Here is a 12,812-nt window from a genome sequence, read left to right on the forward strand (position 1 = left end):
CACATTTAAAACTTTGGGTGTACAGGTAGGAAACACAAAGACATTTAATAGTGGATTTTATTTTGATGTCCACTTTGGAACGGAATTGTATTTCCATTTCATAGTGTTAAATTAGATTTTATACTTTTGTAAATTATACTTTAACTTTTGTAGAAATTACTTTCTGTGCTGGGCCTCTTGATACCTATTAAGGTGTATGAAATTGTCATTGAGACATGAGCCACATTAACATTATTCATTCAAATGTGTAATCAGAACTTTGATCTGTTTTAATGTTAGGTGCAACAGTATGGCCAGTATGTCTTCCTGGCCCGCATGAAAAATTTGATCCAGGATATGTATGTGTCACTTGTGGTTGGGGTCGTTTAAGAGAAAGTAAGGAAATGATATGATATTTCAACATGTTTCATGCTTCAAAAGGAGTTATTATTCAATGTACATTTATGTATATGTGCTATCAGCTCTCTCTCTCTTCTCCTCCTTCCCCCTCATGGGAAGCCAAGGTGGGAGGCAAAAAATGAAAATGAATAATGTTAAAAATGAAAGTGGGGAGAAAGTGACAATAAATGCAGTTTTAAGTTTTAGGGAAGTGTGTTTTCTCTCTATGCCCAATACTATTTTCACTCCCAAAATAAAGTCAGCCTTGATTCTAGTGCATTCTAAGGCTAGATTTCCACAAATATAAGCAAATGTTAGATATTGCGGTAAAGAGAGATTCAGAAACATCTGCTTATTACTCTGTTGCTTAATTTATGAAAATGATTGCATAATAGTGTGTATCCCATGACGTTCAACCATGTGACATATTTCAACATGCAGTTCTCCTTTCATCTAGGGCTAGAAATCCTGTTTTCAATGGTGATCACGTTTAACAAACAGTTGGAAAACTGTTGGCTTCACATTGTAGTCTTTCACCATTTCAATTCATGATGTTTGAAAGTTTTGTGGAGGGAAAAATGGCACAATACACATTAAGTACTTTGAGGGCTAGTGGTCCAGTCCCTGGAACTCCAGATTAAAAAGGGATCAGGCAGTAAACAAAGATCTTTGCTTGAGACCCCTAACATCTATTTCTAGGTAGAATGAACAATCTGGACCTTGAGGGAATATGACAATATGACAACTTGCTATGCAACTGCTAAGCAACTTCCTGAAGTTTGTTTGTTTGTTTGTTTTTTGGTTTTCAGATGGGATTCTCCCTGACGTTCTGCATGAAGTCAGATTGCCTATCTTAGACCAGACACAATGTTCTGGAATCTTGTCAACTCTAAGGAGGCCTATTCAAAGTCACACTATAATGTGTGCTGGATTTCCAGATGGAGGAAAAGATGCTTGCCAGGTTGGTAGGTTATATCAGTAGGTTTATTAAGGAGAATGTGATGATGATGATGATGATGATGATGATGATGGTGATGATGATGATGATATTGGTAGTAATGGTAATGTTGTGGATGATGATGATACACAATATGGTAGTAAAATACCATTGTAGTTTTAGGTCCATTTTGTGACTTTTAGAAAAATTCCAAAAGAAACTATTAGGAGGAAAGGCCGTGGCTTATTAATAATAGATTTCAAGTTCATTTCCAGGTGGAAATTCAGAGCAAGGCTGCTTGATCATTAGCCACCAAAGAACCATTGCTTCAAAATAAGTAGAGTCAGCCCTGAGCTTTTAATGGTGCTTTTATTAGGGCGTTGAAAAATTGGCAAGAAATGTGAATAAAAATAATCTATTTTAGTTTTTGCAAGTAGACAGTCATTCTAGTGTTTCAAAGTGGGCATGAGAATAATTCTTCAGTAACTTAGGATCCAATTCTTCTTTAATCCACAGTCCTGCAATTTTTAATGCAAACTTAGTGGAGGCATCAAAAACCCATCCATTCATTGATAAAGACCAACCAATTATATTTTCTCAACTGGATCTCAAATGGGTTCCTCTCCCCTTCACTTTTCGGTGAAGTCTTTCATACATTAAGTCCTGCCCTAATTTATTCTCTAGGTAACATTGCCTCTTTATTAGGTGACAGGGCTGGAATGAGCTGCCCCACCAGTTTGCAAAAAGGAGTATGCTTAAGATCCAATAAGTAAAGAACTGCATGTAATGTTTCAGATGTGTCTCCTTTTGGGGAAAAAAAAATGTTTCTCCTGCAGGGGGATTCTGGAGGTTCACTTGTGTGCCAACGTGAACATGGCCCTTGGACCCTGATTGGAGTGACTTCATGGGGCATAGGATGTGCTCGAAGCTGGATTCATAATCTGCAAAAGAAGTATGCGAAAAGAGGAACTCCGGGAGTCTTTACGGATCTGACCAAGGTGCTCCCTTGGATTCAGCAGCATATAGATACCGGTAGTAACAAAATATCACCAATACTGTGATTTAGCTCATTATTAACCTCAATTAGCGTCTTATTGATAATAGTATTTGACCTGATTAGAATTTATGACTTGAATTCAGAATAGAAACTTGCTCCCCTTCCAAAAGTATCCCCTCTCCCACCCATGCAAACAAAACACCCATGTTTAGCCAATTTTTAATATCTGTCTTTTGAGGGAATCTTTCTCATCCCTTGTCAGCCTTGTGGGGTAAACCAGATAGGAATCACAACCAGATAAGCTTATTCTACTTTATTGTAAAGCTACATTGCAAGTATGAGAAAGAACAATCCTCCCTGCCCCTCTCTCGTTTCCAGCCTCAGAAACTCTTCTGGGCCTCTTGTCCTGTCCACTATCCACTACTACGCTGCCTGTTATCTAACCATTGCCTTAGATGTGTCTCCTGGCTCTTTCTCACAAGGTTTTCTCATACACCATCGCATTACTTGACAAAAATGTTGAAAGTTGATGCCTAGTTTTATGTTGCGTTATGTTATGATGTTGTTATGTTTTATGTTTACTGGGTTATAAAGTCAGGCTACATACATCTGGCTTGACATGAGCAGAGTCTGCTTTAGAAACCAGGTTTTTCTTGACTCTGCCTTCTCTGCTCTACTCAGATGTGTACCAGAAGGTGGCAGGCTTTCTTTCATCACCTTAAATCAGATTTGAGGGAATGTTCATTGCGAGGAGAAATATTTGTCTTGATAAAGTGTAATTAGAAAGTTTGTGGCTTTCCAAAAGTCACTAATTGCAACTTTCAGCAACTCCAGCTATTATAGCTTTTGGCATTTGTAGTTCAGCAACCTGTAGAAAGCCATGAATTCCCTACTTGTGCATTAGTGAATGCCATTCTGTTAGTATGCACTGGCAAAATTAGCAATATTCATATGAGTGCAAGAACATTGGGTAAGAAAAAGACACCAATGATGTTGGGTGTAATATACATGTAATGTTTTTCATTTTGTTTTGTTATACAGCAAAGATATGCACATGAAATGGTTCCAAGTTTGTTCTTCTGATCTCTTTGTTTTAAGAGGCTAGTTGTGCACAGAGGTGGGATTCTACCAGTTCTCACCTATTCGCTAGAACCGGTTGTTAACATTCTAAGCAGTTTGGAGAATTGGTTGTTAGAAGAAATTACTGGTCTAATCCTGTAAGGAAGGCAGGAAGAAAACATTCTGGTGTTGCTTACAGAAACTGCCTCTCCATTAACCCTTATTACGTTCTTGGCAGGATTAGACTTCCTGTCTCAGGAACGTCTCTGGAGTTTTTTTTCTCCTTTGCTGGTACTTTGCTTATGTGGAATGACCATTCAAAGTTACAATGGCATTGAAAAAAGTGACTTATGACCATTTTTCACGCTTACGACTGTTGCAGCATCCCTACAGTCATGAGAGGGCAGGCAAGGAGATGCGTGCCTCGATGTGAGTGATATTGAGTTGGCCACACCCAGCCAATAACATGACCACCAAGCCATGTCCACCCAGTCACATGACCACCAAGCCACATCCACCACCTAAGCCACACCCACAGAACCAGTTGTTAAAAATTTGAATCCCACCGCTGGTTGTGCATTATAGGAAGGTAACGTCAGAGGCTTTGTTGGTAGTGACTGAAGGCAGTATACCACTTTTGCACTACACTGTTATGAATGTCATTGGTTTTATTTTATAGAAATATCAATATTTAGCTTCAAACTGGTAATAGTTCTATTTCAGTCAAATTCCAATTTGGATTGGAATTTCAGTCTCTGAACAAGGCAATCGTTAAGCAAGTCTTCATGTGACCATATGATAATTTTATTACATTTTTACCACAGCCATTAAGCAAGTCAACAAGCCATTAAGTGAATCATGTCATGGTTAAGTGAATCATATGATTGCTAAGCGAATTTCATGGTCGTAAGTGAATTTGGCTTCCCCGATTGACAGTAACAGACTGATCATAAATCACAATCATGTGATTGCAGGTTGTAAATAATTTTTGTGATTGTGATCATAAATCACAATCATGTGATTGCAGGTTGTAAATAATTTTTTCCTAGAGCTAGGCTATCTTTAAGTGAATGGTTGTAAGTCAAGGTTTGCCTGTATACATTTTTTTAACAGAAAGACAGAGATTTGGGTCCAAAGAAAGCTACATTTTGCTGCTACAAATTCACTGTGACATTTTTGATGCCGTACAAAAATGAAAAGTTTATAGCTAATCTATTTCATTCATTCCTTTTAATTAGATGTCAAAATGAAGAGTTCTGTAGGTGAGTATAGAATTTCAAGAAGACCTTTTTGAATTTGAATATTCTTGATAAGTTCGATGTTTTATGGTCAACTTTGTGCTTATATCTGATAATATTTCCAGTCAATGCAAAATTAAAATGTGAAAAATTGATTTTTAAAAAAATATTTACATAGTTTCTCAATTCAACTGATTTTTAAGTAATTGATATTCCTTTTCCTTATAAATGCTGAATGTAATTAAATAATTAAAGTTGATATATTTAAGTAACATTAAAATAAGCAGTTCTTGAAATAAGATAGGAAGAACAGTGATGAACTTTTAAGAATTTTTCTTTAGCTTTAATAGCTGCTCACTGCTGTCATGCTGATTAATTTGTAATACCTTGTGCACAGTCTCATTTGGTAAGCAATTTCAGTGGATAAACTTTACCCTCCCTTGAAATTTATCTTAAGAACTGGTTTTATTTCTGAATTCATGTCTTCACTGCTTTTATTTTATAGATTGGTTAGTAAAATAAGTCTTTAAATATAGGAGCTATGCTGGCTTATTTGGACTCCAGAACTCCTTTTAAGCTATGGACCAAAAGGAACATGAGACGAAACAAGTCCTTAATTATTGGAACTAAGCGGCTTTCCTCCTCTAATTCGATGAAATTGAATTTTACTCAAAGCATGATTACATTTTTATTTTTTGTTATCCCATTCGACAAGCATTGTATTAGGGCATCCCAGATGACACACTGTCTCTTGTCTTCTCTCTCACAATTAGCAAATATGGAACGGTTGTAGCTGTGTAACACAACATATCTCTCTGTACCGACTGAATTCCTGCAAAGGTTCCCCAAACTTTATTTGAAAGCCCTGGAAACCTGCAAAACCTTCTTGTGTTAGCATTTTTGGATCTCCCCCATAGAAGCTTTAAATTCATACAGTCACTTTCTTATCTAAAGTAATATAGAAATGTTACTCCTTGTTTGTTACTCCTATATTTTTTACCCCAGTAAGATTTTAATGTAAAAAAAGAAAGCTGTTTTCTGTGGTCTTCTATGCGGTTACTTTAGTTTTGAGGAAGTAAAAATAAAAATAAGCGCAAGCGTAAAATGCCTAAGTAAGAAAAAGTGAGGAAAATAATCCACCAGATGTGCTGGAGTCAACTTTCAAAATTCCTAGCAATGATTATGGTGGCTAGAGAGTCTAGAATTCAAACTCTTGAGGACTGCAATAAAAAAAAAAGAATATTCAGTTTAATTGAAGTGTTCCATTATAACATGTTATATATTCACAATACAGCATCGTGTAACATTCAAGATGGTGCACTTTCTGGCAGTGAAGGAAAATTGGTTTTTCCTGAATTCCCAAAGCCTTTTTATCAGGATAATCAGTAAGTAGTTAAACTACAAACACTTATTTATTTGCCATTTTCTAGGCTCAATTACCCTGGATTGTTGCATACAGAGACCTTCTCAATCCATACTCTATTGTAGCAAAGTTTTTACAGGTAGTCCTAGACTTACAATCATAATGCAGCCCCAAATTTCGGTTATTAAGTGAGACAGTTATTAAGTGAGTTTTATTCCATTTTACAACCTTTCTTGACACAGTTGTTAAGTGAACCACTGCAGCTGTTAAGTTAGTAACATGGATGAGAAGTGAATCTGGCTTCCTCATTGAGTTTGTCAGAAGAGAACAAAAGGTGATCACATGACCTCAGAACACTGCAAATATGAATCAGTTGCCAAGTGTCTGAATTTTGATCACATGACCATGGGGTCATCCATGGGGATGCTGCTGTGGTGATAAGTGTGAAAAATGGTCATAAGTCACATTTTTCAGTGCTGTTTTAACATCAAACAGTCACTAAACAAATGGTTGTAAGTCAAGGACTACCTGTACATTTAACCAGAACTCTTCATTATGTAAACCAAGGCTCTTCAAACTTGGCAAGTTTAAGACTTGTGGACTTCAAGTCCCAGAATTCCTGAGCTAACATGACTGGAAGAAGAATTCTGGGAGTTGAAATCCAAAAGTCTTAAAGCTTAAAGTCTCATGTTTGAAGACCTCTGATGTAAACCCCAATAGAGTGACCAATTCAGAAGATTAAAAGTATGATTTCATTCATACAACATATTAAGGGCATTTTCTCATGGCCATATTAATCTTATCTTTAATTTGGATGACAACATCATCATCAACAACAATAATAATAAGGGCTAAGAGCAGGAAAGTTAAAGAAAGAGACCAAGGGATTAATTCTGGCTGTGCAAGACCAAGCCTTAAGGACAAATGTATACAAAGCCAGAATTGAGAAGACGGGAACAGACAGTAAGTGCCACCTATGCAAAGAAGCTGAAGAAATAGTGGTAAGCTGCTGCAAGATAATTGCACAAACTGACTACAAGCAGCGACATGACAAAGTAGCAACAATGGTGCATTGGAAGATCTGCAAGAAATATCATTTACCTGTAAGCAAGAACTGGTGCGACCATAAAATACAAAAGTCATAGAAAATGAAAAAGTTAAATTGCTCTGGGACTTCAGAATCCTGACAGGCACCTCCCATATAACACCCTGGACTTAACAGTTGTTGATAAGAAAGACAAAAAAAAGTCTGGGTAGTGGATGTGGCAGTGCCTGAAGACAGCAAAATAGAAGAGAAAGAACTGGGGAAGATAACAAAATACAAAGACCTACAAATAGAAATCAAATGACTATGGCAAAGGCAAGCAAGTGTAGTATCAATAGTCCCAAAACAACTGGAGCACCACTTGAACACCATAGGCGTTGACAAATTTGCCATCAGTCAATTGCAGAAGGCAGTTTTATTTGGAACAGCTTCCATCCTGCAGTGATATCTGTAACACCATCAAACATCCAGATTTGCCTATCCCAGGTGCTTGGTAAGGACTCATTAGGTAGACAAAAATGCCAAACCCAGTCTGAACATCTGGCTGACTGTACGATTAATAATAATATTAATAATATTGATATTATTATTATTATTATTAATAACAACAACAATAATAATAAAAAGCTGAATACAAAAAAGAAATAATTGAGAAGCAAATTGAAAACTGGAAAAGTAAAGCCATGCATGGCTAATACCTGAAAATTAATGAAGGCAAAGCTGACCAAAAGGTTACTTGGAATTGGTGAAAATCAGGAATACTGAAAAAAGAAACTGCAGGCTTTATTTTGGCTGCTCAAGAACAAGCCTTAGCCATAATTTGCATGAAGGCAAAGATTCAGCATGTCACCACCAACAGCAAATGCCGCCTCTGTAATGAGAAAGATGAAACAGTTGACCATTTAATCAGTGGGTGCAGCAAAATTTCACAAACTACCTAGAACGCCATAGCTAAGTTGCTAAAATCATTCACTGGAAACTGTGCCAAAAGTTTGGATTTGAATATAGTAACACCTACTGGGAACATCAGGTTGAGAAGGTTCTGGAGAATGAAAAAGTCAAGATCTTGTGGGACTTCAGAATTCAGACTCACAGGCACTTGGCCCACAACACATCTGACATGACAGATGTGTTGTGAAAAGAAAAAGGGCTGGTTCATTTACATTGCAATACCTGGTGTTGCACGAATTGAAGAATGCAGTAAGAAATAATCATGAAGTGTCGGGACTTTCAAATTAAAGTTGAGCAACACTGGAAAAGAAATCGTGTGTTATCCCAATTGTAATTGGAACCCTTGGACTAATACCTAAAGGGCTACCTAGCTATTTGGAAATTCTGAATTTATCAGACCTGATTCTACAAAAAACTACCCTACCTGGAACAGCTTATATCCTCCGACACTAATTTAACAGTTCCTAGGTCCTTGGTTAGGACTCGGTCTGTTGAGCTATCAACCAGCCCCAAAGGCTGTGAATCTCACTAAAGATTTAATAATAATAATAATAATAATAATAATAATAATAATAATAATAATAATAATAATAATAATAATAATAATAATAATAATACAACAACAGCAACAGCAATAACAATAGTAATAATAGTAATAATAGTAATAGTAATAGTAATAATAATAATAGTAGTAGTAGTAGTATTAGTAGTAGTAGTAGTAGTAGTAATGATGATGTCCGAATAATTTCTGGTGTCTGAAACCCTAGCCTCCCTCAGAATATGCTACAGGAGATTGGTACTGTCCATATAGATTTAATGCAAGACAAGTTAAGTAAAACGAATAATGGATTCCCATAGCTCACTTCTCCAATTACGCATCAATGGAGAGGAAAAACTTCTAGTGGGTAAAACCTCTCCATAACCTGGAATGCTTCTGGAGTTGAGGAGAAAGTGAGTTTTGTAAGATAGGAAAAGAAATTTGTTTACATTTGCTATGTCTTCATGCAAGTCTTTTTCATGGGTACATTCAAAGGGACCCAATTATTAATGAATTGCCAAAATATTTTGACAACCTAAAGGTATGTCATTTTAAAATGGTTAGTGAGGCATCTTCCGATTATGGTGAGCAAGATGTGAGGATGATCTCTAAACTTTAATGTGCTTTATTGGTGTTATATGAACCAGATATTGCGATTTGTAAATAATGGGCTTGAATTTATGCAAACTAAGATGATTGTAATTTATCAGCTGAGCCATGGTTAATCAAATGTGGCTTAATATGATAAGTAAAGTTATGTTCGTGTAGTGGGTTATTCGGTAAATAAAGCAAGCAATGAACCTTCTTTTTAAAAGGTATTATGTAACTATGACTTCTTTATATCCTAGAAAGTTCTAGACATTCATCTTTATACATCTTTTCATGGCATTCATCTTACCTTTTATTAGTCTGTGAAATTCTTCTTAGGCTGTTTGAATTAAGTTTTTCAGAAGCAAATCTAAAATCTCACTGGGTTTTATTAGAGATCTAAAATTATTATGTGTGCATGGGGGGGAGGGTTATAATATTTAACTGGATTTCAATATAATATGCATGGGAGGGTGGAAGAAACACATTTTTGTTTTATCTATGATTTTGTGCACCTGTGCTTAATTAATGGTTTAATTTTCAACTAGAATTCCCTCCATATTTTTTCAATTTAGACTCTGCATTTGGACTTTATCTGTTCCAGAAGGGAGGCATATAGTGTTGAATTTTTCTCACTTTGATGTGGAGCCAGATGCATTCTGTGACTATGATTCTTTGTCAGTGATTTCTATGGATGATCGACTCATTGGTAGGTTGCTTCTTCAAAATATATTGCCGCAAGCTGGCTTCTAATTAAAAACAGAAGTTTCTGCTATTGTTGACATTTCTTTGACAATCAAAACAATCTTCTACTCAAATGTCAGCATTACTTGACACTTTATTGAACTGAATAACCACTTATTACCTGCAAAGAAAATTTAAATCTGGGGGCTTTATGGCATGGAAAGAAAAATCATCCCTATATTCCACTATAGTTGAACTGGCAAGAATGTTTCAGCAAATGACCACATTTTTTTTTAATTAGTCTCTGAAAGTTGAAAGGATGAATGTGCGACCCTGATAATAATAATAACAATGCCTATGAGTATCAATATCTTCATTTCTACATATTGCTTTCTAGGGAAATTGTGTGGAATGAACCTACCACTGCCTATTTTGATTGGTTCAAACAGCGTAAGATTGAAATTTGTCTCAGATAACAAGGAAGAAGGAACTGGATTTAGCATGACATACCGAGCTATAAAACCAGCTAGTTTTCTAGGTAAATATTAATGCTCTTGATCAATCCATTGTGCATATTCAGATTATTCTTGATTAGAGATACTGCATAATCAATATAAAAATACATTATGAAAAACAGAATGGCATTTTGGAGCCACGCCTACCCTGCATTCGTCTTTCTCTCCTTCCCTTTCAAAGAGATAAATTTGGTCTTTGTGGTTCTGAACTTCTGAGTGCATGAACTTCATGGAGAAGTATCATTACTAAGTTCCTTGAGGAATAACTTAAGCCATCACAAGACAGGATGGAACTGAGATATGAAATGACTTTACATATAATAAGATGTTTACACTCAAGAACCAAGCAATTGCTGATACAAATGAACCAATCCACATCAACTTTAGAACTGGCCACTCTGACAAAAGAGGTACCACCACAAGCAAGGCCAATCCACTATTCAAATACACCATCGCACCATTTGTAGTAAAATTATCCCTTTCAAAACTGTTTTCATTCACCATCTAAGTAATATTTCTTTCCCTATAATGGTAATGTTCAAAGAGCTGTATTTCATTTTAATGTACATCATAATTATATGCATAAATTTCACAGTGTGATAGGACAACATAACCTTCTAAATGTTTGAAACAGCTTATTTATTTTGAAGAAAGTTTGGTTTCTGTTTAGATTCTGGCTGTGAATCTCTAGCAGTTCTCTTTGAAGAAGGAACAGTGCAAAGCATGCATTATCCAGAAGCATATAATAATCTAGCAGAATGCCAATGGATTGTTCATGCTCCAGAGAACCATGTTGTTAAGGTATAAGTCATATGCATAACATATTTCTTTCAATTAAAATTTACACATATTTGATTTGGTTCAAATGCACTTTGCCACTTTTTCTGTTCATGAATTTTATTTTATACATATTACTCTGTGTTTATATTAGATTTTTAAAATATGGAATCCAACATTTTTAGTATTGAGCCTGACTATCTTCAGCCAGGCTTTTATCCTATGTCCCTATCATTCTGATTACATCCCATAAATAAATATTTGTTTTTATGTCAATCCTGATTGCTGAAGTTTTAAAACTTTGGAAAACTTTGGGGCACATGAGGATATTGCTACTCTCATTTTGAGATCTGCCATTATATTAAATAGTAGTAAACTAAAGTCTGGATCTTTTTTGAATTAAACATTTGCAAAATGAAATTTTTAATATTTTAAGGATGTGAAACCTCATCTTCTGCACATTTCTTGGGAAGAGGATAATAGCATTTGTTTGTGCTTTGTTGAATGAAGTTTTTCTTGAGCATCATGTTTGATCAATGGTTTAACTGTTTGGTAACAGTAAGAGCTGTACGAATAAAAAAAGAAAAACATATTTATTTAAAATCAAACTCCTTTGTTTTGGAGGAATTTCAGTTTCTTTTTTATTTTTCTGAAGCTTGCATATGAACACTTTGAACTGGAAGAAAATGAAGACTGTATTTATGACTCAGTGACAGTCTATGAAAATGTGGCAAAGGAGAAAGAAATAGGTCTGTTATATTCCTTTCTAAATTGTGGGTTGATTCAGTTCTAATGGTTCTTGTGTATGTGCAGAAAGGAACTAAATTAAGAATGCTGGTATAATTGATTGGCTTTATAGCTGCAAGGTGCATGGTTTCCCATTTATCTTTGCCTGAGCTTTTCCTACTATATTAGTGGTTATTTGTTATACATAATCAGTCCATCATCTGCACAACTGTAATAAAAATACTGCAGAGTCTTACATTGCACTAAATGGTACAAGCAGGAGACCCTACACCATTTCTGAGAGATAGCAGTCCATTCTCTTTTTGAAAGCTTCCAGTGATGAGCCATCACAAATCCGCTGCTAGATCTCTTGTATCACAGATCTAGATTTGGTAATTGTGTCTGCGTGCATACAGTGTAATTTATCTGTCCCTCTTCCCTATTTGCAAAGCTTAAAATCAAGATAATTATTACATGATTACTTTATAGAGTTGTGCCTTTGGGTAATACCTGCAGTTTTACAAATGCTAAGAGGGGTGGAAATATCAAAAGAAAATAGCATAGGGCACCAAAGGTCATGGCTTGAGTCACAGGTGACTTTATATATTAGCGGGGCTTCTCCTGTGTCTTTGCCTTCATTGGAATGGAGCCACTCCTTTTACCTGAAGACTATCTTCAACAAAACATGTGGGCCTTTAAAAAAAAAAATCCATTCAATCACGTCTGATTTTCAGAGACTATTGGTCCCTGCAGTGTTTTAGGAAGGATTTTCAGAAGTGGCTTGGCATTGTCAATTTTTAGGTCTGGGAGACTGATTGATCCAAGGTCATCCAGCTGGCTTTGTGCCTAAGAAAGGACTAGAACTCATAGTCTTTTGATTTCTAGCCTGATGCTTTAGCTCAGGGATCCCCAAACTTGGCAACTTTAAGACTTGTGGACTTCAACTCCCAGAAACAATACAGCCAATACTGCACCAATTAATCAATTACACTAATCACACTAGTCAAATAATTTCA

At 35.8% G+C, this 12,812-nt stretch overlaps 1 protein-coding gene across 1 annotated transcript in view; it reads left to right on the forward strand.

Annotated features, from left to right (window-relative positions):
* OVCH2 (ovochymase 2) overlaps nt 1–12,812 on the forward strand; it is a 41,606-nt gene that overhangs the window by 15,318 nt on the left and 13,476 nt on the right. The window contains exons 5-13 of the mRNA XM_087929483.1: nt 280–375; nt 1,188–1,339; nt 2,152–2,347; nt 4,610–4,633; nt 5,904–5,994; nt 9,670–9,803; nt 10,176–10,316; nt 10,964–11,094; nt 11,726–11,819. Coding sequence (XP_087785609.1) covers nt 280–375; nt 1,188–1,339; nt 2,152–2,347; nt 4,610–4,633; nt 5,904–5,994; nt 9,670–9,803; nt 10,176–10,316; nt 10,964–11,094; nt 11,726–11,819 — 1,059 coding nt within the window. The remainder of the gene's footprint in view (nt 1–279; nt 376–1,187; nt 1,340–2,151; nt 2,348–4,609; nt 4,634–5,903; nt 5,995–9,669; nt 9,804–10,175; nt 10,317–10,963; nt 11,095–11,725; nt 11,820–12,812) is intronic.

This window comes from Pseudonaja textilis, chromosome 1 (genome assembly GCF_049901715.1).
Source record: "Pseudonaja textilis isolate UNSWEBS1 chromosome 1, rPseTex1.2, whole genome shotgun sequence".
NCBI lineage: Eukaryota > Metazoa > Chordata > Lepidosauria > Squamata > Elapidae > Pseudonaja > Pseudonaja textilis.